The 27901-nt window shown below is 48.3% G+C and overlaps 1 protein-coding gene across 5 annotated transcripts; it reads right to left on the bottom strand.

Moving 5' to 3' along the window:
• Positions 1 to 127: 127 nt before the first annotated feature.
• VPS37C (VPS37C subunit of ESCRT-I) lies at positions 128 to 27812 on the bottom strand. Of its 5 annotated transcripts, none has more exons than XM_053560186.1 (5): positions 27545 to 27812; positions 8568 to 8666; positions 4239 to 4410; positions 3395 to 3477; positions 128 to 2421 (listed from the first exon to the last, which is right to left on the bottom strand). In XM_053560186.1, the coding sequence occupies exons 2-5, from the start codon at positions 8658 to 8660 to the stop codon at positions 1720 to 1722; spliced, it is 1050 nt and encodes a 349-aa protein (XP_053416161.1). In that variant the 5' UTR covers positions 8661 to 8666; positions 27545 to 27812; the 3' UTR covers positions 128 to 1719. The 5 variants fall into 5 exon arrangements, with proteins under 5 accessions (XP_053416161.1, XP_053416164.1, XP_053416163.1 ...); XM_053560189.1 differs by lacking the exon at positions 27545 to 27812 and adding an exon at positions 25478 to 25498; XM_053560188.1 differs by lacking the exon at positions 27545 to 27812 and adding an exon at positions 19486 to 19505.
• Positions 27813 to 27901: the final 89 nt, after the last annotated feature.

Raw genomic sequence — 27901 nt, 5'->3', positions numbered from 1 at the left:
AGGCGGCACTTTGTGGACAAGAATCTCAGAGGCCCTTCAGCAGGGCACAGTTCTGAAGGCCTCTGAAGAAATTAAGGCCCCAGCAGGCAGCCACGTCATCACTTCTCAAACTCAGCAGGGCCACACCACCACACGTAATTCATCAAAGTTTATTATGGCAATTAATTATACAAACATACAGGTGATCGTTCATCCAGTTCAGGTTCACTCGAACCAGTACAGTCCATTAGAGGTTTCTCTTTATAAATAACTTAGGAGACGTAAGTACGGGTGGTAACAAACTGGCAGCCCTGCTCTAGCATCATCCACACCCACTGATGGCACCAAGCTGGGGAGAGCGGCAGGCACCAGGAGGTCACGTTTCCTCCCTGGGCCCCAGCAACCCCAGGCCCACCAGATGCTGGGGCTTCAGGTAGTAGACATTTCAAGGCACATACAATTTCTCAACCGATAGCAGCTCCAGGTTCTGCCCTGAGACCTGGTTCATACCGGGAACCACCAAGTTAATGCTTTACTATCACACCCCCTTGGGTCTACTGCTGTCACTCTCATTACTGAACATGCTAAATCCCCACAGTGTGCTGTGCTGGGGATGCATGTGACACAGAGTCACAATCCCCACCCTTTATATCCTAAAGACGTGAGGTGCAAAGAAACTGCCCCCAATGTAGTGATGGTGTTTCAGAGAGCACCAATGGGAAGTTACTGTTAGGGAGTCTTTTGATGTCTGTCTCAGGAGAGGTACTGGGGGCAGGGGAGAATTACATCAAAGGAACTGGAGGAGGGGGTGGAGGAAGGGGGCTGCTGTGAACATGAGGTTCAAGGCACTAAAGGAGTGGACAGATGGGTGGACCTCAGGAAAAGTCAACCCCAGGTGTAGGGCCCAGGAGAGAAGGGTGGCTGGGGAGGTGACCCGGTCCCCTACTCCTAAATCACCCCAATGTGACCTCAATTCAATCTCCTAGGCTACAGCTACTTCCTTCCTCCAGCCAGAGGACCTAAGACAGGGTTCTCCAACCAGCGCAAGCAAGGCCTGGGGTCAGCCCTTACACCCCCCAGCCTCCTCCCTGCTGTGCTGCTGCCGTTCAATCAGCACACAGGACAAGTTCATCTGACATCAGCTATTGGAATTAAATTATGGCTTTAGAGAACTCAAAACTCATTGTTTTTCCTGACTCTGTTCTCTCCTTCCAATCTGATCCTTGCCATGGTGCATGGGGCAGACCAGCCCTGAGTAGACTAGGCAGACACACCGAGCTGCACCCCCTGGGGGTGCCAATGTCAAAGATGCCAAATCCCGAGGGAGAGTAGGGAGGTGAGCAGGGCCAGAAACCCAGGGCCACCTCATCACCGAGATAACTGGGTTCAGAAGGTCTTGAGTGCAGGGACGGACAGATGCTCACAGACGTGTGCATACACTCACTCACACGCATACCGGAGAGGTACTGGGCTGCCAGCCTGGCTAGCACCAGAAATGCTACAGCCAGTCATGGAAAGGAGGAGCGCCCAGGACGACCACTGAATGGAAGGCCAGCAAGTGCTGTGTGTCTGCGTCAGCCCACCTGGTCGCACTGCCCAGCACCCTTCAGCTGGGTCCCTCCAAGGCCTCCACATGCCAACACAAGTCCACTTCTAGTTTCCCCTTAAGCCTCTGCAACAGGTGGGCCAAAGGCTGTAGTACAGGTGGGAGCAGGGAGGGGCCGCGGATCCTGAGCATGTCTAATATCGGGGCCAGGCAGGCCCTGGAGGTGGTGGAAACCCATAGGGAGGGGCAGGCCCAGTAGGATACGGGGGCTGAGCCGGGAGTGAGGGCTGGGGCTGTCTGGGGAAGCCAGGGAGCTGGGGCTGCGTTGGGTAGGGAGGTTTTCCTCCTGCCGGGAGGTATGGGGCTTTCCCCCCTGCCAAGGGGTACCCAGGGCCAGAGGCACCAGTTGGGGCCACAGGATAGCCTGGCTGGGGTGGTATGTTCCTCTGTGGGGACCAGGAATAGCCTGCAGCAGCCCTGGGTCCTGACTGGGCTGCTGGGTAAGAGGGGCCCAGGGGTCCACTATAGAATGAGGGCTGGGACACCACAGGGAAAGGGGCTGGTGGCAGGGCTCCTTGGGCAGTGGGACCCATAGGCATGCTTGGGTTTGGGCTGTAGGGCAAAGGGTAGGGAGGCATGGCTGATGATGGTGGTGGCTGTGGCAGCTGCTCTTCAGCCATAGGAGGCGTTGACTGGGGGGTTGGGCAAGGCAGAGGTGGCGGGCGTGGAGGAGGAGCATCACCAGCCAGCTCCTGGGTAGCTCTGGGCTTCCTCACCACCTCCTGGAGCTTTTCCACACGAACCCGGCGCAGGTGGGACAGCATCCTCATAGAGGAAAAGTTCTCCAGGAATGTTTCCAAGGGCACCTCACCCTCCAGGAACTTCTCAGCCATGGCCTAGAAGACATAAGGTCTGGTGACAAGGGCCTACTGGGGTTGAGACCTCCTGCTTTCCACCAGGTCAGGGTTCCTACCCTAGGCCTGCATCAGGCACACCCTACCCACCCCTGGCCCCCATCTGTCGATTTTTCTTTCTGTTTTTTTTTTTTTTTTTTTTTAGAGACAGAGTCTCACTGTGTTGCCCTTGGTAGAGTGCTGTGGTGTCACAGCTCATAGCAACCTCCAGCTCTTGGACTTAGGCAATTCTTTTGCCTCAGCCTCCTGAGTAGCTGGGACTACAGGCACCTGCCACAACACCCAGCTGTTTTTTTTTTTCTTGCAGTTTGGCCGGGGCCGGGTTCAAACCCGCCACTCTCGGTATATGGGGCCGGTGCTCTACTCACTAAGCCACAGACGCCGCCCCACCATCTGTGGATTTTTCTTCATGCCCTTGCCATTGCTGACAGTTATACACGCCCATCTCCCCAACTAGAATGTTAGTTCCCTGAGGACAAGAACTATGTCCTGGTCACTTCCCCCTAGCATCATGTCAGGCCCACAGTAGCCACTGCTTCTGTGTGCATCACACGTGGATGGACACTAGCCAGTGGCTGGGCAGCCCTGGACATTTCCTTCACCAGAGCACAGAGAAGCAGAGAGAGCCAGTCTTCCCACACAGACTGAAGACACCCCAGGGGGGAGCAGGAAGCAGGGAGGGGAGGCCTGGCTTCAGTCCCTCAGAAACCCCTGCTCTGCAAGCTGCCTGGGGCCTCGCCCACTGTCACCCATTTCAGCTTCAGCTAGTGGGACTGAGTTCCTGTCATTCGCATCCAAAAGGGCCTCCCCTGGGACTCAAGGTATCCTTCATTTTTGCCATTTAAAAAGCTCTCCTGTCTCATGCTTTGCAGACATTTGCTGCCCCTCACACGGGCTCCTACTCCAGGGCCCAATACCCTATCCACAGCACAGCGGTATCAACTCAGCATCTCACCTCAGACTCTTCTTCAATCTTCATACCTTCAATTTGCAGGAGGTCTAACAACGTCCCTGGCTGTAGTGCTGAAGAAAACTTCTCTGGAAGGGAGGGCAGAAAGGGTGACATTTCAAAAGTGCTTCCTGATTTAGTGTTGAAGGCCAGGATTTCAGGGAAGGTACTCAGCTTTGTGCACATCAAGACGCAGCTACCACCTGGGGACTGTGAGGTGGGCCCACCGGTGCTTTTGGTCCAGTTCCCTTGGATCACCTTTCTGAGCAGAGAAGAGCCTGACCGAGCCCAGCCCAGCCCAGACCTTGGCCGAGCAGCCTCCCCTGTGCCAGCCTGGGATAGGCTACAGAGCCCAAATGATCTGACCCAGAGCCCGTCCTACCTCACAGGTAAAGTCTCTTAACCCATGTGAACATCAGGCTCCCTCACTGTCGTGACCAGGACAGCCCCTCCCGCATTCCCAGATGGCAGGTCCTGGGACACCAATGAGACCAGCTCTGGTGAGCACAAAGCTGAGCCGGCTGAGGGAGCAGCAGCCCAGCAGCAAAGGATGCAGACTCTCTGGATCCAAATCCCAACTCCTCCTATTTCTAGCTGGGTAAGCTTAACCTAGTTCTTGAATCTCTCTAGGCCTTATTTTTCTCATCCATAAAATGGGAATAATGACAGTACCTACCCTTTTACAGCTACTGTGGGAAAAAATGTATATAAAGCACTTGGCACAGGGCCCAGAACACACTCTCAGGAACTGTGGGCCCTCTGCCCTCCTGGGAAGGAGAGGAGATCTGCCCTGGACCCCCCGAGTCAGCTGAGGAGCCTCCGAGAGCACACGCCCAGGGTCGCTGCCCACCTAGCTTTGCCTTTTGCTCCTGGCACCGCTCCACGAGCTTCCAGAGCTCCTGGTATTTGTCAGAGAGCTTTGAGCGGCCAATCTCCAGGGGACCCTGGAACTCCAGGTTCTGCTCGGCCAGGCTCCGGTTAGTGGCCAGTGCCATCTCCCGTTCCAGCTGCAAGTCCTGAACCTAAAAGGGCAGGATAACAGACCATCAGGACAACTCACACCACCATGCACCTCCCAGTGGGCTGGGCCAGGGCCTTCAGCGCTCACGGCTTATGTTGGAGAAGCCAGGACAATACTCAGCCTTTAACTACAGTCAGACAAACCTGGGTCCCAACCCTGAGCAAAGCACTCTGCCTGCCCCAGGCACCTCACTTAACCCCTGACTGTCCAGGAGGTGGCTACACATGGAAACTGGCACTGAAGGTCAATAGCTCCCCCAAGGCCACACCATTAAGGCCCACATGGGGTTTGCAGAGATCCTGGGAGAAGGTGGACCATTTTATATGAGAAAGTCAGAGCTGGCCAGGAATAGTGGGTCACATCTGTAATCCTAGCACCTTGGGAGGCCAAGGAGGCCAACACCTGATCACTTGAGCTCAGGGGTTCAAGACCAGCCTGAGCAATAACAAGATCCCATCTCTACTAAAAATAAAAAAACTAGCTAGGCATGTGGCAGGCTCCTATAGTCCCAGCAACTTAGGAGGCTGAGGCAAGAGGATTGCCTGAGCCCATGAGTTTGAGATTTCTGAGCTATGATGCCATAGTGCTCTACCCAGGGTGACAGAGCAAAACTTATTCTCAAAAAAAAAAGTCAGAGCTTTTTAGGATGGAAGGGACCAGAACTCCAGATCACTTATCCCCAAGCTACAGGGTCAAGTGACCTAGAGACCTGGTATGGTAAAGTGGTGGCCCAGGCCAGACCCACAGGCTGGATATGCAGTGAAGCCCCCAAATAAACTTATTCCAAGAGGTGAGAGAGCCAGGGCCCTGGACAAGACCATGACACTGACTCAGGAGAGACTCATCCCTACCTCCTGGGCCACATATGTGTCCCACAAAGAAGCTATACAATGAGCCAACAGAGGGACCACCTTGGACACACCCCTGGATGCACTCACTGAAAACACCTCCCCAAGCCAAGCAGCACTTTGCCCTAGACTCTTTGGTACCGCAGAAGCCACAGAACCTTGTCCAGCCCTCCTGTGACCTGATGCCCTACACATTTGCCAAGGAGTCCTCTTTACTGAGAGGAGGACTAAAGAGTTTGACCCGTGACACTGAGATACTGCTGATACTACACTGACAGCACCACGTGACATCAGAAGAAAAGACTTACCACCCACCGTGGGGTGCAGGGCACAGCTCAGCAAGACCAACTCAGAGCCACTGGCCCTACACCATGTAGCTTTTCTGCCACGGTCAGCATATGACAGACAAACCAGGCCGGCTTATCCCCCACCAGGCACAGGAAGAGGGAGCTTCCAGGGAAGCCTACCCTTCTGATTCCAGCTGCAGAGCCTGTGATCCTGCATCCAGGTCAGGCCCACAGCCTACTCTCCATGCTCCAGACTGGCAAGAGGGTGCCACAGCTCCGTGCCCAGCCCCTCCACAGACAAGGCCACTCGGGCACAACAGGGTCTGTCCAGCTAGATCCCATGCTTCTGAGTCCTGACCTGCTGCCACAACATGTGCGCTGTCTGTTTTCCTGCCCCAAACACCTCTCCAGCTACTGGACAAGCATGCTGACTTAGAGACACAGAGATTGTGAGTTCAATCCAATTGTTATTTGCCATAGGAACTTTGCTGTTCTGCCTGGCTGACACAGAGTAGAAGGCCTGAAGCCCTCCTGCTCAAACACCCCCCACAGAGCCCTCATCGGTGTCTGCTGCCTTTGCCCTGGGTCTGAACCAATAAATCTACAACGTAGACTCGTCCCCTAAATCCTGCCCATCCCATTTCTGCTCCCTCTCTGCTCCCTCCCCAAATCTTTCTCTGTAAGATGGGTTAATGAACACAGACAGAAGGAGTAAGTTCCAATGTGTGACAAAAACTAGGGTCACCACAGTCAGCAACAATGTATGTTTATTTCAAAGGAGCTAGAGTAAAGGACTTGAAATGTTCCCAACACAAAGAGATGATAAAGACTCAGGTCTGCAGTCCTGGACCACACAGTACCAGTCAATGGCCCATTAGGACCCAAACTGCAGGAGGTGAGTAGCAGATAAGCAAGGGAAGCTTCACCTGTCAGTATCTCGTACAGCCCCCAGATGAGACCATCTAGTTGCAAAAAAGCAAGCTCAGGGCTCCCACTGATGGTGCATTATGGTGAGCTATAGAATTATTTCATTATATATTACAATGTCATAATAATAGAAATTGGGCTGGGCACAGTGGTTCATGTTTGTAATCTTAGCACTCTGGGAGGCCAAGGCGGGTGGATTGCCTGAGCTCAGGAGTTTGAGACCAGCTTAAGCAAATGCAAGACCCTGTTGCTAAAAATAGCCGGGCATTGTGGAGAGTACCTGTAATCCCAGTTACTCAGGAGGCTGAAGCAAGAGGATCACTTGAGCTCAAGAGTTTGAGGTTGCTGTGAGCTATAACACCATGCCATTCTACCCAGGGTGACAAAAAATAAAGTGCACAATAAATGTAATGTGCTTGAGTCATCCTAAACCATCTCTTGACCCCACCTCTAACCAGCCAGCTGTGCAAAATTGTCTTCCATGAAACTGGTGCCAAAAAGGCTTGGGACCACTGATCCAGGTAAGGAATGCCCCAAATACCCTAACTTGATCAGTAAGAATTCTACACATATAAAAAAACATCACACATACCCCATAAATATTTACTGTATCAACAACAAAAAAAAATCTGTCTCCAGCTACTCAGAGGTTTTTTGGAAGTCTGGGTAGCTTGCCCTGCTGCATTCCTGTCAGATCCATGTGAGTATTTTTCCCCTTAGAGAATTCAAATCGACTAGGCAGGCATGGCTGCACGTCAAACTGCCTTCCTCCTAAGCAGTGGCTTCTGCTAACATATCCAGTGAGCCCACGCCCCACCAGGAATCAGCCTGCTCTGCTCTGTGCACTTTGGAAGCAGGCCTTGGGCTTCCCATGACAATGTGCTCATGGCACAAGACCTGCACTCTGCCCAGCACCTGTGCCAGGTACATGCAATGCCTGACAGTGCTGACAGACTACGTAACCAGCTGAGTGGCCTTTGAGCTTAAGCAAGACAGGCTGTGCTTCACAGCCTCACCGAACAAGCTCAGCTGGAGACAGGAGGGAAGCCTGGGCAGCAGGACACATCATACAGAGTCCCCGAACCTCTCCTCACACTCTGCCCACCAGGAGCCACCTCTAACCCCAGCAGAGATTCCTCACTTGGGTAACAGGGCAGGTGGCAGGCAGAGCAGAAGCAGGGACAGGAGCAGAAGACACATCAGCCCTGGCACCCTCTACAGCCCGGGAGCTGCTCTGGGAGGGGCATGGCACAGGGAAGCTGGATGGAGAATTGTTTTTCCTTTTTAACATACTGTGAATTCACGGAAGAGACATATCACACCTGTATATCAATGAAGATAAAAATATACTGCACATGCTAATCAAATGAGTTTGGCATTACTGGTGTTCATGTCTCTCCCTTACCTCAGGGATAGGAGGTAGGAAGACTGCAGTCACTCAAGGGGGGGTGACGAGGGGACTTCTGACTACATGGCCACATCTGGTCACTGACCTCTCCCATCTCACACGGGAGTCACAGGGTCACAGGAGATGGGTAGGGCAGGGAAATTCCTTATGAAGCATACAGCTCTGTACAGACACAAGTGTTGTGATGCTTCCCATGAGGACTCTGAGTAGGAGTTGGAAGGACTAGGTACCAGTTGTGATGAGAAACAAGATCAACTAGAAGATCCAAGAATGGCTCCTGGCCTCTTAGAATCACCTGGAGATACAGGCTCACACAAGGCCCTTGGGAAAGGCAGTCTTAAGTCATACGAGTGCTTTGAGGAGCTGAGTCCCCAGATTCAGGCTGGAAGACAGTGTAGAGACTCCTAGGGCACCTGGGTCCCAGGGGAGTACTGGGAGTCCAAGTCCCCCTGGGGGCTCCAGGCTCCCTAGCCTAGGCTTCCTAGGCCCCTGCCTAGGACTCCCAGAGGACTTAGGGATTGGCCTAAAACCTCAGGGGCTCCTCTGGGTGGGTCCAAATCAGGGAGGTGTCCACAGAAAAAGAGATGAATTTGGCCAAAGGACCCAATAAGCCAGCATCATTTCAGAGGGCCTCTTAAAAAGCCCCATCTGCTGGCCTTTGTCAGGCCCTATGATGGCCTCCCTCTACCTCATGGGACTCCAGGGCCAGCCGGTCAATTGCCGTGGAGTCATTCTGCATCTCCTCCAGCTCCTGCAGGGTCTTGTCCTTCAGCTTCTCCATCTTTCCCTGCGAACACAGAGCACCACCCAAGTGAGTGGGGGGCAGTTCAGGGGGAAGGGACCCCCCAGTCCACACACCTTACTCTCAAAAACAAACTGGGGCTTCCTGTAATGACACTGCTCCATGGGGAGGCTTAAGGAGGGGCAATGGCCCCAGTGGGCACATTCATAAGTCTCTGCCTGCCCCTCTCCCCAGCGAGACCACAGAATTGCTCCTGCAACTCACACCATGAACAAAAGGACATGTGAAAGCAACCTTAGCAGGTGGCAGGCAAGACCACAGTTTCTCAGGTGCTGGATGGAGCTCCCTAAGGAGCAGACAGGAAAAGGCTGGAGGAGAGAGCCAGGCAGCAGAACCAGGAGACTAAATTTGGCCCAAGGCCACCTGCGAGCACTGATGCCACCATGCCTTCTGGTAGGCCTCTATTTCTGTCTGAACCAGAAATACATCAACCTCTATCCCCAGGGCCTTTGCTGGCTTCACATCACAGGCTCAATTGTGTCACTACTTGTTATATTTAGTACACAATAACCTCAGGCTTCCCTCAAGAATTCCCTGCAACTGCAGCCCTCTCCACGCCACAAAAACAGACTGTTACATGCATGTCCTCATCAGAGCAGGGGGGAAAAGTCACCCAACTGGCCTCTCAGGCAATCAGGAGGAAAAGAAATTGACCCAAATAGGACATCTGCTTTCACTGAGAGCTGGTGTTGGGGTCCTCTCCCTGCCCCTCTGTCCAGAGGGCCATTGATCATCTGTGTAAGAGACAGGTCACAGCCATGCCCAGGAGGGAAGCCCAGGGACTGAGGAGAGAAGGCACAAACACACCCAGCACCTGCTTCCTTTCTGCTGACAGGAGCCTCCATTTTCATCTGGGTTTTATCTTTTCTAGATGTGTATGTCAGAGCTTTAATGCTGGCTTTTCTTATTACAAAGGTTATGTTAGTTTTCAAAAGATTCCAACAGAAATCAAGGGTCCTCCACACCCTATGGCACCAGCGAGGGTGACCCCACACTGATGAGTCATCCAAGATGAATCGAGAACCAGGGTTACAGAAGTGTAGACAGAAGGAACTTTCTGTAGGTCTCAGTATCCCCATCTGTAGCAGGAGGGACATGGCACCTCCTAGGGCCATCTGAAAGATGAAAGGATAAACAGTGACTCCCAGGTGCCAGGAAGTCCTGTGGGCTCCTCAGGGGCCCTTTTTCATGTTCAAAAGTACCCTGGTTAGATAACAAATCATATGGCTCCCCTACGGACAAAGAGCTATCCAGATAGGGACACGAGCACTATCTGTCATCTCCTGAGGGGTGAATGTGTAGAGATTGCTGAATTTCAGTGTGCACCTGGGTCCCGGAGAAAGCCTGCTGACAGCACAGGTGCCCGGTCCCATTCACACAGCTCTGCATCAGTAGGTCAGGTCAGGGCACAGAAGTCCAGAGCAGTCCTGGAGACACTGACACAGCTAAGTCCAGGGCCAGATCTTGCTCTGTGCCAGTCATGCCACAATGGAGGCCACTGGCTTCTGAGCACCTGCAACACGCATCTTCCCTGCACTGTCTCTCTCAGGAGGCCAGGGAGCAGCAACTGTGCCATGTGCAAATGGGAGACCAGAAAGGTCAGGGACGTCACAGCCAGCAAATGGCAAAGCTAAAATTTAAACCTGCACTCTGTCCACACCTCGCCCTCCTGTTCCAAAAACCCTTGGTCTAAAAGCTGGAGCCAGGGAATCAGACTGCAAATAACTTGGAATAGAGCAAACTCTAGGAGACACACTGCCATCACACCACGTCACCACATCACATCCCAAAGGAGTCTGCCACAAGCAGGAGTGACATTCTGAGGACACCAGAACACATCAGGGGCTCAGGTCTCCAGGCAGACAGAGCTAGTCTGAGTTTAGGCCCTGCCACCTGCCAGCTGTGGGACCTCACACAACTGGAACCTCCCTGAGCCTCAAATTCTTTACCTGTTAAGTAGGTCTAACACCACCACAGGGTTGGTATGAGACTCAGTGAGATAATGTGGTCAAAGTGCCAGCTTTGCATGAGGCCTGGCCTGGAACAAACACTGGTGCATGATTCCATCAGGACTTTCCTCCAGAGTGGCCCAGCCAAGAACTTGCAGGGCCACAGTGGCTCCACCCAGGGAGTGGCCTGCCCCTGCCATGGAGCAGAGTGCGTACACTTTCCTACAGTCGTGGTGGGGCGCAGATGTGGCAAGGCAGAGGATGGAAGCCCCAGCGTGGGCAGCAGGCTGACAACATGCAAACAGCTCTGTCAGCAGTGCTTATTGGCCACAGCATCCCATTGGTCCAGTGCTCGCTGTCTCATGGTAACAGGGAGGTTCCCATGAGCAAGGAGGGCCCTGAGCAGAGGCCAGATTCCCTGGGACGGGCACCAACTCTCCTCCCAACCACACCATAGGAGGTATGGTTGTAATACATGCACAAGTATTGCATTTAAGGCAATGTAGCCTTGAACAACAGATCACCAACTGTGGTCTCAGGACCCCTTTTCACTTCCAACAGTACTGAGGACCACAAAGAGGTTTTGTGTGTGTAGATTACAGCTCACCATATTAGAAATTAAAAGTGTTTACCATATTAGAAATTAAAAGTGTGGGCGGCGCCTGTGGCTCAGTGAGTAGGGCGCCAGCCCCATATGCCGAGGGTGGCGGGTTCAAACCCAGCCCCGGCCAAACTGCAACCAAAAAATAACCGGGCGTTGTGGCGGGTGCCTGTAGTCCCAACTGCTCGGGAGGCTGAGGCAAGAGAATCGCGTAAGCCCAGGAGTTAGAGGTTGCTGTGAGCTGTGTGACGCCACGGCACTCTACCCGAGGGTGGTACAGTGAGACTCTGTCTCTACAAAAAAAAAAAAAAAAGTGAGACATTTTTAAAAACACGAGGAATGTGCAAGCAGACATTCCAGTAGCCACCATAATGACATGATCACAGGTTCTATAGACTCTGAAAACTCAATATGCTCATGTGAGAGAGTGGTTAAAAAGGAAAATAATGTCGTAGAATTATTATTAAAATCGCCCTAACCTCATGGACGGCCTAAAAGGGGTCTCTGGAACACACTTAAGAGAGCTACTGGCCTACAGGTGTGGAGACTATTCTGCAGCGAGGCTGCCTGGGTATGAATCCCAGCTCTGCCCCTTACTGCGTTATCTAACCTTTGTGTGCCTCAGTTCTCCATCTGAGAGAAAGCGCCTAGAACACAGTAAGCACTGCAGAATTAACTGCCATCATCAAGCCCCTCAGGACCACCTTACACAGCAGGCACCGCTGTCACCAACTTCCCAGAGGAGGCAAAGTAATTTGCCCAAGGTGTCCCAACTAAGACTGGCAGGGCCTCAACTAGCATCAGAACCACATGGAATCCGTGACTAAAGCCAGAGTCCTAAATCCTCCTCCAGACCCAGAACTTCAGAATATCCAGGGTTCTTAACTTAAATTTTAATGAAATTTCCATTACAACTCAACTACCCATATCAAACTGGTTTGGCACCTATTTTCTTATTTTTCCCTTTCTCTAAAATTCTTAAGGCAGTGTTTTTCAACCTTTTTTATCTCACAGCACATTTAAACCTATGGTTAAACTTCTGCACACTTAAATTACATTGATCAAAAAAAGTAAAAATAGAATATACTTACTGTGCTTTGAACTTCTTTTAAAAATAATTTAATTAATGAGCTTTAAAATTGTTCACAGCTCACCTGAGATCCTCTCATAGTTCACCAGTGTTCTGTGGCACACTGGTTTAAAATCATTGTTCTAAGGGAATCTAGGCAGACCTAGCCCCAACTGGCAGAGGAAAAATCAAAGATCTCCAAAGAAGAAGGGGTTTGTCTGCCCATCCCGGCAGAGGCAGGATGAAAACGCTGACAGTGCTGTTTCCACTGGCTAAGTCTCTGCCCAGGATTCTAGATCCACTTCCCTTCGGTGTCTACAGCTGGGCTTTGGGTGGACATGATGAGATGTTGACATTGAGGTGCACAAGACAGGGGTCTTTCACAGCAGGATTTAAGCTCTCGATTTGCAGGCCCTTGACACTGTGTGTCACTAAGTGAGGTAGCATCAGAATCGCCCGCCACATACATTATCAAGACCAACAGGCAGAATCTCAGGGCAACAGCTCACAAGAAGGGGAGATTTCATATGAAGACAATGCCTGCTACAACACAGGCTGACAGGCCAGGAGCCCCGTCCTACCCGGAGGTCAAGTCAGGACCCAGGTGGTCGTACCCAGGTTTACCCGCCTCTGCCCACTGGCCTCTCCTCTGCTTCAGAAGAACTGTCAGCATGTGCAAGACACACATGTCCCAACTCTTCTGGAATGAGGTGTGCTCAGGACCCTACTCCCAACTTCGCCAAATAGCTGGAGGTCAAACATTCTCTTTTTAGGGACTCAATTTTCCTCATCTATAAAATGGGTAAGCAAATGCTTATCCTCATGTGGCTCCTTTCTTCAGAGATCAAAGCCCTCTGTAAACTCTCCTGTTAATTTATATAATCACTCTAGTAAGTAAACCGAGCACAGGGCTTAATTATCCATCTCAGAGATGAAATGAAGCCCAGAAAGAAAGAGGGAGGATACTGCCCCAGGTCCTATATGCTTCTGGTGGTCAAACCACCAGAGGCCCCTGTCCCGGCCCTCTCTGGTGTTTTCCTTCCACCTATGCCTTTGCCCTACCTGTTCTGCCCACCACGGGGTGTGACTAAGACAGAGTTTGGCTATATATTACGTAAGGCCTAAGACCCAGAGATTTCAAGCCTGCCCAAGCAGGCTGCTTACCCCAGACCCTCCCTGTACCGGCCTCCAGGATGGGCGGCTCCCCCACCCTCACCCAGCATTGCAGGCTGGGCAGGCAACTACCATCTTGTGAGGTTGATCGCTGTGTCACCTACCCTTGGAAGTTACCAGTGCCTTCTCTCATAAGTCACAGAGCCATCACCTGCTCCTCTGAGCTACCCACGGAGGCCAGAAGCAGCGAGCACTCCTCTGGGTCCCTAATCTGGAAAAGGAGGGAGAACAGGAAACTATTTTCACCTGGCCCACAAAGCTACGGATTAAACAGAGGCCCCTGAGGCAACTGGTGCTGGCAGCGTCTGAATCCCAGTCACCCAACACAGGGGAAGAGTCCAATCCAGTGAATCTCGGCCACAGCCATCAGGGATATCTCAAAGTAGAGAACTAGGGTTCCTGAGACGTTATTCAGGGACCCAGAGTCCGGGGGGCTCTATGTTTCTGGAGGGTCTGCCAAGTTCCATTACCAGGCCCTTTAGCACCAGGGCCCAGGCCAGATACCTCCCACTGCCAACCTGCCCAGGAGGACACAGGGACTGCTCTGGTGCCATCTGGTGTTTGCTTTGGGGGTAGGGAGGAGGAGAGAAGAGTTAATGGCATGAAGAAATAAGCCCCTTGAAGATAAGGACAATGTCTTACGCATCTTTGTCACACTGAGGGCTCCCAGCCAGCCAGTGGACGAGTCCCTTAAGACAGTGGTTCTCAACCTTCCTAATGCCGCAGCCCTTTAATACAGTTACTGTGGATCGTGACCCACAGGCTGAAAACCGCTGCCATAAGACATGGGGAGGGGGCTAGGCATGGTGACTCACACCTGTAACCCCAGCACTCTGGGAGGCTGAGGCGGGTAGATCGACTAAGGTCTGGAGTTCGAGACCAGTCTGAGCCAACAGCAAGACCCTAGTCTCTACCAAAACCAGAAAAATTAGCCAGGTGTTGTGGTGGGCACCTGTAGTCCCAGCTACTCAGAGGCTGAGGCAGGAGGATTGCTTCAGCCCAGGAGTCTGGGGTTACTGTGAGTTAAGCTGAGGCCATGACACTCTAGTCTGGGTGACAGAGCAAGACTATCTCAAAAAAAAAAAAAAAGACACGGGGACACTCATTCATGCTTCCCTCCATTTCTCCATTCCTCTACTAAATAAACACATATTGAGCAATCAGTATGTGCCAAGAGCAGTGCAAGGCCCCACATGGTGGGAGGAAGGATAAAGGCAGGCAGAGGGTTCTATGAGCCAGAGCTGTTGAGCCAACAGCCTTGACACAAAAAAATGATCCTAACTCTCAAGTACTTCAGTTTGGTTTGAGAAAGCAAAAAAAAACACCTCACAACAAATTATTGTGAATACAGGTGAGAGGGGCCTAATGGAGGGGTCTAACAGTGGAGTAAGGAGTGAGGGTGGGCAGCTCTCAGGTTCCAGAAGGCCTGGCTCGAGGGGCTGCTGGAGCCAGACCAGACCAGGAGCACCGGAGCCCATGCGGGAGCCACTACAGATCTGAGGGCCTGGGAGGATGGGAGGGCTGGCAGGCAGGCAGGCAGCTACACAGGCTCACAGGTACAATGGAACAACACTTCTTCTTGGGGTGATACCATCAACTCAAAGGTGATCAGACTGGGAAGAAGGTGGGGATACTAGTCTGTGTTTCTTACACCAGGAAGAGAAAATGTGTCTCTATTGCCTCATTAACAACCCCTGAGAAGGAAAAAGGCTTGCTTTTTTTTTTCCCCATTTTTTTTTAATGTTTTTAAAGTTGCATCTCCTCTGCAGTTTTCACTTCCACCAGAAGTCAAAACCCCAGTCCCCTACAAGGGCCAGGTCTGTGAGTCAGAGGCCACATGCCAGGTAAAGAGCGTGTCCAGCCAGAAAGCAGCCCTGGGCCCTCCTGCAGGGAAGAGGCAGGCCTGGTCTTGCCAAACCTCTCCAAATTTTAAATTCCAACAGCCAATTCAAAGTTGTAAAAAACTCTGAGTGGCCATCAAAATCATGGGCTGCAATTGGTTTTTAACCTGAAATAAACATAGAACTCTCTCAAGACTGAGCAGGAGTGACAGATCACAGAAAAGGGGCTGGGAGGCAGAGCGGAGAGGTGACAAAGACACCTCAGAGGTGTCCTGAGGTCCTCTTCTGTCAAAACAATGAGTGGGGGCAGGGTGGGTGCACTGTCTAAAAACGCTGGGGCTTCATAATCAGAACCAAGGAAGCAGCATTTCTGGGTGCAGCCAGGCCCTTCCTCTTGGGAACAGTAAAGCCTTGACCATCCAGTACATGCTGCTTTCGTCCTCTGGTCCTGACTTCTTTACATTACATTGTATCTTGACTAAATCAACCCCACAGGCCTTGAGCACGTGGAACAGGACCTAGCAGAACACAGCACAGGCCAAAGTGATTTAGGCCAAAGGTAGTACCATGTCCCCAGCAGGGGAGGCTGTGGAACTTCCCAGAAGTCAGGGGAGGAGGAGGATACTGGGAAGTTTAAACTCAGGGAAGCCTTCCAAACATGCTTTTGTCCAGAAAAAAAAACAATTTATTGATGGTTCTTGCTCAATGAGGATCTTTGCTCTGATTGTTCAGCTCAAAAACAGTTTCCACTGATCAGAGATGCTTTGCAAGAATAACCTTTTAAAGAAAAATAAAGCTAGAATGCAAAATGCAGCATTTTCTAAGCAGCCAGGCCTCTGGGGGTCAGACATGGCATGCCAGCCACACAGATGGCTTGCAGTACCCCTCAGCCCCAGACTGGCATAAGCAGTTGATGCCAGCTCTCTCCCACAGGATACAGAGCATAAAAGCACAGAATTTGGGGGCAGAGGCCATAGGTTTGTTATTTGGCGCTACAGCTCTTTAAGTGTGTGGCCCTGATTAAGTCCTTTAACCTCAGTTTCCTTACCTAGAAAATGGGGCACTGTGATGATAATCCCACCTTAGGGGCTGCTGTGTGGTTCAGTAAACCAAAAGCCCCAAAAGGGCTTTGCAAATTCCTGAGCACAAACACATATGACTTTTTCTACCTCGTGAGGGTAATCAGATGATCAGGGGTGACTCCTGAAACCCCTGGAGTACAATACTGAGTCCAGCAAAATGACAGCTATTACTGAATCATAACAGGAGCCTGTGATTGGGTAGGGCAGGTTCCAGCCTCTGCCAGCTCCCAGCACTGGGAGCTAAAGCACAAGTGCCAGCCAACACTTACTTGCCAGTGACTTCAAGCCTGAAACCACACTGCAAGGAGAGTTGTAAATCCCTTGGTTTCTTATAAATTCCCCACAGCCCACTATGGCATCAGAAGAAGTTGTTACCATAGCAACCTGCAAAGTGCAATCTGCATGTGTTATAGGGAACTGGCCCTATCCCACCCCTCATGTCGAAAACACCTGCTGTTACCTTAGAAACCTTCTTAATCCTACTTCTTAGTGAGGAAATATTTTTTGACCTGATCTAGTTTTCTTTTCCCAGAATGATTCCAGCCGTGCACCTAAGTGCCAGACTGCTTAGTTTCCTAACTTCCCACAGGGGGTAATAAAAACAAATCAAATCATCATGCTCTTCTCACCTAAGCCAAAGCACCACCGAAGCGACCTTCTCCCTAATTGGAAAAGTTGGAATATAAACCAGAGAAAGAAGCATTTATGGTTTTCATTCTTTCTAAGGAATTGCAGGGGTGGGGGTTTGAAATCCCTCCCCACACACCAGGGCTAAATAGTTAAGACTTGCTGAAGGGGTTTCAGAGCCAAGGCCTCTTAGATCTAAATCCCCACTTGGTATATAACCTTGGACAAATTATTCAGCCTTTCTCATTCAATGTCTCATTTATAAAATGAAGCTAATACTAACAATATCATGGGGTTATAAGGATTTAACAAGAATTAAACAAGAAAATCTTTAGAGGTGCTAGAAAACCACCCAGCAGCAGCTTTGGCCCTTAGCAGGTACTATTAATTCACATGCCCTCACTGCGTATTGTTATAAAAGGCTGCCTGCCAACTTTGCCAGGTACACAGGTCCGGTGCCAGAGGGTCCTGAGAGCTAATCACAGACGGAAGCAAAGGATGTGGCTTTCTGAAACAGGCTCCAAACCAATCTGAACAAAATCTTCAAATATAAGCACATTTATATATACCTACGGGGGGAACTGTACAATGTCTCATAAGGCTTTACAAAGGAAATTGTCATCTATTCATAAATATTTACATAACAACCTATTGCTCCTCAGATCTACTAAAAAACTCCACCTGAGCCCCCTTTACCAGAGACAAGGCCCCTAAGTGAGATGACCCAGCAATGAGTCCGTTCACTGTAGTGAATATAGGGGGCACTAGGGAGGGGCAGAAGACTTCAGGAAATTGGCTTCTCTATCCCATGGGCTAAACCTCCCAGCTGGCTGGGTGCTGTGTTGGCAGAGACTCTCCCCCAGGGTCCCTGCCTTCTTGTTTTCCTTAGCTGACTCCTGCTAAATCTGATGAACCTCCACCTTTCCCCTGCTTTCCAGAATCCAGACTCTAAATGCCCGTATCTCCAGTCATCAGGTTTTTCTCTCCCCAGACCAGACATTCCTCCCAAACTCGGCTTCCATCAGGTGACCGCAGCTCCCAGGCCTCACTTCCTCCAGCTGGGACATGTGGATCTCCCTCACCTCTGATATATAATCACCAAGTTTTATCTAGCCAGTGTTCCAAAGTTTCCCAAGCGCACCCATCCCTGACTGTAACAAGTTCCAAACTGGTCTTCCTACCCTGGAGTCTCTGCTCACGCTCATCCCACCAGGCACCTAGGGATCAATCTTTCCTATCACAGCATTTCCAGCTCCCCCTGCCTTCCTTGAGGCTGTCATCTGTCCCCCACCTGCCCCTTATCTCCCACCTGTCCTGCTGGGGGGGGGGGGCGCAGTGGATCAACGCCCCCATCCTCTTTGACCACTTTCTCGGCTTGGCCTGCTTCTGCTATTTTCTTAAGGAGAAGAAAATTTGTTTTTTTTCCAAACAAAATATTACTCCAAACTCCACTACACAGAAGAGATTACAAAGGACATGCTCTGGGCAGGGAAAGGCCTCCCCTCATGGTTGTTTCCATGACCTCAAGGAACCTTCTCAGAAGACTGCAAATCACTGCCCTAAATTGGCACCTCTGTGGTCCCAGCCCTGGCCACCCCTCCTCCACTCTGTGTTAGCTGTGCGGCTTTGTCTTCTAGGCAGGCCAGAGCAGAGGGGGGAGGCTTTACCACCTCCCACGAGGGTGCCCTCCAAGCCTCAGTAAAAGGGAAGGAGGGCACTCACCAAGGCCAATGTTCAGGACCCCGCTGGAGTGGAGCACTGTCCCAGGTGCTCTGCTCACGGCAACATGTGTGATCCTCACAGGGGCCTATGCCGCTGTACATACCTGGGCTTCCCTCATCTTACAGAGGAGAAAACCAGACCAAAAGGAAGCTTTGCACCTGCCCAGTCTCACAAGGAAATGTCAGGGCCTAATTTCTGGGGAGGCAACTGTCTTCAGGGCCCACTTCCCTTCCACATGAGGCCGCCTCTCAATTAAGTCTACATCCATGGCACAGTGTCCAGCTCCGGGAACTAACTTAATAAATAGTTGTTATTACTGGCATCTTTCAACTAGACTCCTAAAGACTAAGACTTATGTTCAAAACCTAGCCCAATACTAAAGCAGAACTACTCTCCTTTACCTAAAGGCCAAAGTCCAAGTTCCTCAAACAGGTGCACAGGACCAGGAGCCCCCAGCAGCACCAGGAGCAGTGCCTCCTCGGGGCCTCCACTGGCTCGGCAGGGGAGACCAGGGGATTTAAAGGCTATGTCTGGAAGAATCTCAAAGGTAGAAGACCTGCGCTCTCAGTCACTGGCTGGGGAGCTTGAGTGGGTCATTTAACCTCTCTATGCCTCAGTTTCTTCTATAAGACAGGGCTTCAGGGAGGAGGAATTGAGATAGTACCTATAGAGTCTAATGTCTGGCTCTCAGGCAAGGATTGATAAATGGTAGTGGCTTTTATCCATCAGCCCATTCTTACCTCTGCAACTCAAGCACTTCTGATGAAGACTCTGAGGAGACAGAACTTAAGATTCCTCCAGAGATGGCAACAGAGCAACATGAACACCAATGGCTAGATGTTATCAGATGGATAGCATTCAGCAGCAATCAATACAGTGGCCAACAAACAAGTGATTTGTTTATCAAGTAGCCTGTTCTTGAAACTTCCGGACAGTAAAGCCCACCCATTTGGCAGCCTCTCTCTTCTTGGGCTTATTGCTCTGACTTGAGAAGAAAAACATCCTAAATAGCTTCCATTTGTTTCTCCTCTGTCCCGACTCTTCAGATGGCTCAGAAAGGATTTCAATCTGTAGCTGTCATTCTTTCCCCACCCCACACTTCTCATCTGCACAGAGCAAGCTGAGCAAGCAGTTTCATTAATGAAGGATCAAGATGAAGGTCAAGGCAAAGGTACTAGCAGGACAAACCTCTAGAAGTGTGTACAGGTCACTCATGGTGGGTCTGTTCAAAGCCCAAGATGACGACACTGTCCTCATTGATGTTTGGCCATCCTAGGCTGACATAAGGTGGGATAGCTGCAGACCCTGCCCCTGCCAGGGGTAAGGTTGACCTCATGAACTTGTGGGTCCAGCAGGAGCATAAACAAGCAGACAGGTGTGTTGAGGTAATAGCATAGCCAAAAAAAGAAAGAGAGGCACCTAGCCAGAGCCTCCTCATATCGACTCTGGACACAGGCAGGAATCCATGAAGCCATTATCAAACAGGTTAAAGGTGGCAATGCTGTAACACAGCTGCATTGAGCTCTGGACTCATTTTCATCCTTGTGCAGAATGTACACCCTGAGCCAGTCTCACAAGCAGCTGCCTGCCTGGTTCTAACATGTGCGGCCCTCTCCAGCTCTCTTCTGCACACCCTGTAGCCTCTAGAGAGCCCAATCAGAGTTTACACGGTTACACTTTAAAACCTTCCACAACGCCTCAGAATATAGGTGTCTTGTGCTCCTTGGCTTGGTATACAAAGTCCTTTATCGGCTGACCCACAAACTCCCTTTCTCCAAGAGCTGCTTACCCCATCCCAACTCCAGTTCTACCTGTTACTCTCAGAACAAAACATATACAAATACTGATCCGTAAAGATCAGTAAGACAGGGATCCTGCACTTCAAGGAGGTCACAGCATACATCGCCCAGCCTTTGCTCTTGCTATTCCGCCACGTGCAATATGTGGAATACGCCTTCCCTTACCTCCTCCATCTAGAAAGTGCCTGCTCATCCCTCAAATGTCATTAACTCTGTGAAGCTTTCCTTGCTCCCTCCTCTCAAAGAATTTACCCCACCAGTCCCTGGTCTCTGTAAATACCACACAGAATTTATTATCTAGGAATCAGCACATTTCTGTAACAAGAATATGAGCTGCCCAAGGGCACAGCCCATGTCTCATTCATTTCTGCCTCCCAGCACCAAGGAGGGTGCTGGGTACACACAAGCCAACCAACAAGTGCTCACTGGACTTCCATTTTTGCCCAGCATGGAGAAACAGGCATCACATTTACTCTCCTGCCTTAAACAACTAAAAAGCCAGGCAAAGCCAGACTAAATAAATAAAATAATAGTTTTCTAACACTGGGCATCAGACAACACAAAAGAGTAATCCTTGAAGGGGAAAAAAAAACAAGTTGACCCAACTTATTGCCTAGAGAGTCTCTAAGCCATGGCACAGTGAGTTGAGGAGAGGGGCTTGGAATCCAGAGAAGCCAAGGCAGCCAAAGCTCATACACCAGAGTACCACAGAGGAGGGAGCAACACACAAAAAAGTAGAAACCTGCAGAGGGCCTCTAGTTCTCAGTTAGTACTGATCAGCACCATCAGGACTAGAAACAAACAATCCTGTGATCTCATCTTCCACAGCAGAAAAACCTCATAATTCATAGGACATCAGTAGAGTATTAAGGAAGATATTGCCTTAGCAGTAAAGAAACATTAGGCCTGGTCTAAAGGCTGTTCTGATCCCAGCTAATAAAGAGCAGTCTTTAAAGGATCAAACTGTTTCTAAGTAACTTAACTGCCCCCAAACAATGTCAAGAATATTTATAGAGATACAAAAATATCCAGCACCCAACAAGGTATGTGTATAATTCACAATGTATGACATCCAACCAGACATACAAAAAAAGCAAGAAAATATGACCCATAATAAGAAAAACAATCAATAGGAACAGATCCAGAAATTATACAGATAATAGAATTAGCAAGGAAGGACATTAAAACAGTTCCTATAACCATATTATCACATATTCAAAAACTAAAAGAAAAATTGAGCATGTTAAGTAGAGATATAAGAAGATATAAAAAAGACCCAAATCAAACTTGTGGAGATGAAAACTACAATATCTGAGATTAAACGTATACTGCATGGGAAGATCAGCAGATTAGACACTGCAGAAGAAAAGACAAGTGAATTTGAAGACAGAGCAATAGAAGCTATCCCAAACAAACCACAGAAAGGAAAAAAAAATGGTGGGAAAAATGAATTACCAGAGAGCTATGGAACAACTTCAAATACTCTTACATACAAAAATTCCCAAAAAGAGAAGAGAAAGAAAGAGTAATAGAAAAAATATCTGAAGAATTACCAGCTGAAAATTCCAAAGTTGATGAAAGCTATAAATTCACAGATCCAAAACTCAATTAACCCTAAGACAAGATATATGAAGAAAACTAAAGTAAAGAAAACTACATCATAATTAAACTGATTAAACACAGTGACAAAAGCAAAGCAAATAAAAGGGAAAAGACACTCTATAAACAGAACAAAAAAAAAAATAGCAGACTGTTCATATGAAATAATGCAAGCAGAAGACATTGGAACATATTTAACATACTAGAAGAAAAATAGTCAACCTACAATTCTATACCTAAGGAAAATACCTTTCAAAACCAAAGCCAAAATAAATACTTCTTTTTCAAACACCCAAAAGCTGAAGGAATTCATATCGACAGACCCGCACTTCAAGAAATGTTAAAGGAAGCCAAGTCAGAAGGAACATGAATAACACAGAAATCTGGACCTACATGGAGGAATAAAACACACAAATAAATAAAAGAACTTTTTTATTCGTTTTCATCTCCTTACAACATAACTAAGTAAAAATAACAACATATTGTGAGATTTACAACACATAGAGAGATGAAATGAGTGTTATACTATAGTATTGTACCATACTAAAATAGTATAATATTACATGAAGATAGACTTGATAAATTAAAAATGTATACTACATAGCTTAAGGCAACCACTAATATAAGCCAACAAAGAAAACACAATGGAATCATAAAAATTATTCAACTCCAAAGAAGTTCAGAAAAAAAGGAAAAGGGAACAAGGAACACAGGACAGATTGGAAACAAACAGCAAGACAGTAGGTGTAAACTCAACCATATGAATAATCACATTAAATATCAACAGTCTAAATATCCCAGTTAAAAGGCAGAGATTGTAAGGTTGAATTTTAAAAAGTAATGCCCACATATATGCTGCCTACAAACAACCCACTTTAAATATAAAGACACAAATCATTTAAAAGTAAAAAAATTATGGCTGTGTTTGTAATCCTAGCACTCTGGGAGGTTGAGACAGGGAGATCACTTTAGGCCAGGAGTTCAAGACCAGCCTGAGCAAGAGTGAGACCCCCCACCTCTACAAAAAACAGAAAAATTAGTTGGGTGTGGCAGACAGTGCCAAGTCCAGCTATTCAGGAGGCTTGAGACAGGAGGATCACCTGAGCCTAGGAGTTTGAGGCTGTTGTAAGCCATGATGATATCACTGCACTTTAGCCCAGAGGACAAATTGAAAAGTTGTTTCAAAAATAAAGTAAAAAAATTTTAAAATATATACTACAAGGTCTCGCTCTGACTCAGGCTGGTCTTGAACTTATGAGCTCAGGCAATCCACCCACCTCAGCCTCCCAAAGAGCTAGGATTATAGGTGTGAGCCACCATGCCTGGCCTATACTATAACTTTTAAATCTTGATTTTTTTAATGTAGTAAAATATACATAATAAAATTTACCATTTTGAAATTTACCGTTTTTTGACATTAAGTACATTTACTTTGTAGTACAACAAATATCAACATCCACCTCCAGAATTTTTCCATTACCACAAACTGAAACTCTGTACCCATTAAACACTAATTCCCCATTCTCCCCTTCCCCTAGGAGCCACTATCATACTTTGCCCCTAGGAACTAGGCTACTCTAGTATATTCCATATAAGAGGAATCATTCACTTTTTTGCAGCTGGCTTTTTTCTCTTAGCATTATGTCTTCAAGAGTCATCCATGCCATGACACATAACAAATTTTCCTTCCTTTTTAAGACAGAATAATATTCTATCTAATATATGAACCACATTTTTTCCATTCATCTGTCAACGGATGCTTGGGTGGCTTTCCCTTTCTGGCTATTGTAAATAATGCTGCTATGTATGTGGATGCCCAAATGTCTGTTTGAGCCCCTGCTTTCACTTCTTTTGGATATATAACAAGAAGTAGAACTGATAAATCATATGGCAATTTTACTTTTAATATTTTGAGCAATTGCCATAGTATTTTCCACTAGCTGCATCATTTTACATTCCCACCAAAAATACACAGTCTTTGTCAACTTTTACTTTTAATATTTTGAGCAATTGCCATAGTATTTTCCACTAGCTGCATCATTTTACATTCCCACCAAAAATACACAGTCTTTGTCAACTTTTACTTTTAATATTTTGAGCAATTGCCATAGTATTTTCCACTAGCTGCATCATTTTACATTCCCACCAAAAATACACAGTCTTTGTCAACTTTTACTTTTAATATTTTGAGCAATTGCCATAGTATTTTCCACTAGCTGCATCATTTTACATTCCCACCAAAAATACACAGTCTTTGTCAACGCTTACTATTTTCTGCTTTTTTGATAACAGCCATCCTAATGGGTGTGAGTGGCATCTCACTGTCATAGTGATTAGCATTTCCATACTAACTAGTGATGCTGAGCATCTTCTCACGTGCTTATTGGCCATCTGTACATCTTCTTTGGAAAAATACCTTTTCAAGTCCTTCAACCATATTTTAATTAGGTTGTTTTTTTGTTGTTGAGTTGTAGGAAGTCTTTATATATTCTGGATATCAGTTGTGAACTCTAATTTTTTAAAAGCTGCGTTAGTTATACATAGTATTTTTTTTTTTGTAAAGACAGAGTCTTACACATAGTATTAATATCATAAAAAACAGATTTCAGAGCAAAGAATATTTTCAGGGACTAAAAGAGTCATCTAATGATAAGGGAGCTCAATTCATCAAGGGAATATAACACTTATAAATGTTTCTGAAAAAAATACTAAGAGAAATGGACAAACATGAAATTATAAAAAAAAAAAACCATGAAATTATAGCCACAAGTTTCACTATCCCTCTCAATAACTAAAAGAACAATAGAAAGCAAATCATTAAGGAATAGAAAGAAGAGTTGAACATCACTACAATCTGGACTGAATTGAAATTTACAAAACATTTGACCAAACAATAGCATAATACACCATTCTCAAGTGTTCACACAATACGTACAAGATAAGAACCATAAAACAAGTCTCAGTACATTTTAAACAATTCAGATCATACAAAGTATGCCTGCTGTTTACAAAGAAACTAAAATAGAAATCAATCCTCTGTTTACCGGACAGGGGAATAAATACTACAATGTTAACTTTGTCCCTCTGACTGTTTGTAATCCTGCTTGAGAAGGGACTAAAAGTATTTACAGATACCTGGCCTGAGTTATTTGAAGTTTATGGTGGAGACCTTCTCTCCTCTCCATCCAACCCATCCTAAACCCCAAGGGCCCTTGCCACCCCCAGCTAAATCAAGACAAACCTGTTTGATATTTGCTCAGTCTTTCACATAAACCAGTGAAGGCAGATAAAGAAGAGAGAATAAAGCAGAGGAGGCACTGCTAACTAACCATACCTTTTTTAAAGCTAGGATATCCTCAGAGACTACTACTGCCCTTACAGAGACCTCTCTGTCATGGGGCAACCATCAAGGAAAAATCAAAACCTTCAGTAAACTCTACATCCTGCAAGGAAACTTCTTTTTTTTTCTTTTGCAGTTTTTGGCTGGGGCAGGTTTGAACCCACCACGTCCAGTATATGGGGCTGGCGCCTAACTTCTAACAGAACTTCCACACAACAGATATTTAATTGTATTAAAAAAAGGTCTACAGTGACCTGATTATGTCAGCCTGGAAAAATCCTACTATTATTGGCCAACAGTGTCCAGAAATGATTCACATGGCTAGTTGTTTCAATGTCCTTTTATGGATTAGCAAATTTCAAAGCAATAAGAAAATAAGAATCCCTGAGTAGTAATCTCACTTCCAAGCTATCCACTGGCCCAGGAAATCTAAAGCTGTCAAGGCAGTACTTCCTTAATTTGCCCTATACCCAGTACAGTCGTTAAAAACAGATTTCTGAGCCCCCTCCAAACAATATCACAGAATCTCCAGAGGCAGGGTCATTTTTAAAATACATCACAGATGATTCTTAAGGTTCAGCAAATATGGGAAACTAAGGAATCTGAGAGGCTGTATCACAGAGTATGTGCGTTAGCTTTGAAATGAGACTGATGGGCTAAAAAACACAACTCAGCCACTTACTGGCTGTGTGGCACAAGCCAAGTTATGTAATATTTCTACAACTCACTTATTTTATCTGTAAAATGATCACCACCTACCTGGACAAAATTCAGTATGTTCAGAGAACCCCTAGAACAGTGCCCAGCAAATGGTAGCCAAGCAAGAAATAAGAGCTATTGCTATCTGCAAAATAGCTTAACTTCCCAGATGAAGTCTACAATGAAAATTTCTACTTAATCAATGGAAATTAGGCACAGAGCCAGATTTCTAAGATAATCTAGGAAAAGGCTTTCTGGGCATTCTGACTACCAAGAACAAAGACTCCAGAATCCACTATTTCACCTCAACAGTCCTCAGTCCTACCCAGAACTAGAGAGTTCAGGTCTTTGCAGAGTTGAAGCTTTGAACAACAGCCAAAGTAAAGAATTTTTCTTTCCCAGGTCCCTCTACCATCCCAACCTCCAACTCTAGGGCTGCATCACAAACTGAAAGTCAGGTGGCAGCACCTTGGTTGCACCACCAGGAAATGAACTCCTGGATAAGAGGCATGGAACCAAGAAAGGGTGTGGGAGAGGGCCTAGGAAGCAACAGAACTGACATACTTTTGAAATGAAGGGAAATCAAGTCTGTGAAAAGTTTCTGGGCTGAAGATGGACATTCTCAGGGTGAGTGAGTCCAGACAAGATATAGTTGAGAAAGCACTGCCTTAGCCCAGATGCTGAAACCTTTGAGATGTAGAGACAACTCTCCCAATAACACAACATAGCATTAGATAGATAACTCACTCGCTATTCACAAAGTGGGAGCTGGGAGGATGAAATGGGGAACCAGGCATGTACTGGGTGTAAGTAATATATCCCCCACTGCACTTCCCTTATTTCTTAGGGTCCAGGAATAAGATTGTTGAGTGAAGCTGGAATGTCCAAGTCTTTGTCCAGAATAAAAGACAAGAACAGAGGCAAGGCTGAAAGCCCCACTCTCTCACTGCCCTGGGAAAAGGGCACAAGCCTCCAACTTCATTCTGCCACTGATCTTCAGTGTGCCCTATGATGCGGACTTGAGGACCCCATCTGTACAATGGGCAAACTAGCTTTAATGTCACTAGTAGACGCTCCCGAAGGACAAGGGGCTGCAGAGGAGTGAAGCGTGGAGCCTGCTGGTGAGGATCTGGGTGGGGCTAGAGGTGCGACCTGCTAGGGGGGCGGAGGCGGGGCGGCACCTCGCACCCACTCTTCCCTCCCACCACAAGGGGCACGCGCCCCTTGTGCCCAATCACCGGCCTCTGCCACGCTAGGGCGGGCGGGGACGCACCAGGAGCCACTGCCAGCGCCGCCCCTACCCCTCGTCCAGCGCCCAGCTCGCCTGCGGTAGAGCTGGGACCCTCCCCAGGCCCAGCTCACCTGCCAGGGCCGCCGCCGCCGCCGCTGCCACAGTGGATTAAACCACAGCTGCGCCCGCACTTCCGGGATCCGCGAGGCCCGCCCCCTCCCGCCGGATGTGACACCCCTCCAACGTCCGGACGCTGGCTCCGGCCCACGGTACTCGTCCGCAACTACGCACGTCTGAGTTACCACAGCAGCGTGCCACAGGCACGCACACTAGCGGCTTCCCGGTAGCACACCCGCGGGAGGGCCCGCGAGCCCCCTCCCGCGCGTGCGCGCGTCCGGCCCCGCGGGTTGCTCTCCACGCCCCCGGGGAGACGCCGCTCCTTAGGCGGGAGATCTGACCACTAGCCGCGAGTGCGCCTGCGCAATTGC

This window comes from Nycticebus coucang, chromosome 14 (assembly GCF_027406575.1).
Source record: "Nycticebus coucang isolate mNycCou1 chromosome 14, mNycCou1.pri, whole genome shotgun sequence".
In the NCBI taxonomy this organism is placed as follows: domain Eukaryota; kingdom Metazoa; phylum Chordata; class Mammalia; order Primates; family Lorisidae; genus Nycticebus; species Nycticebus coucang.
Note: the sequence above shows the minus strand (reverse complement) of the source record. Positions and strands in the feature narration are given on the sequence as shown.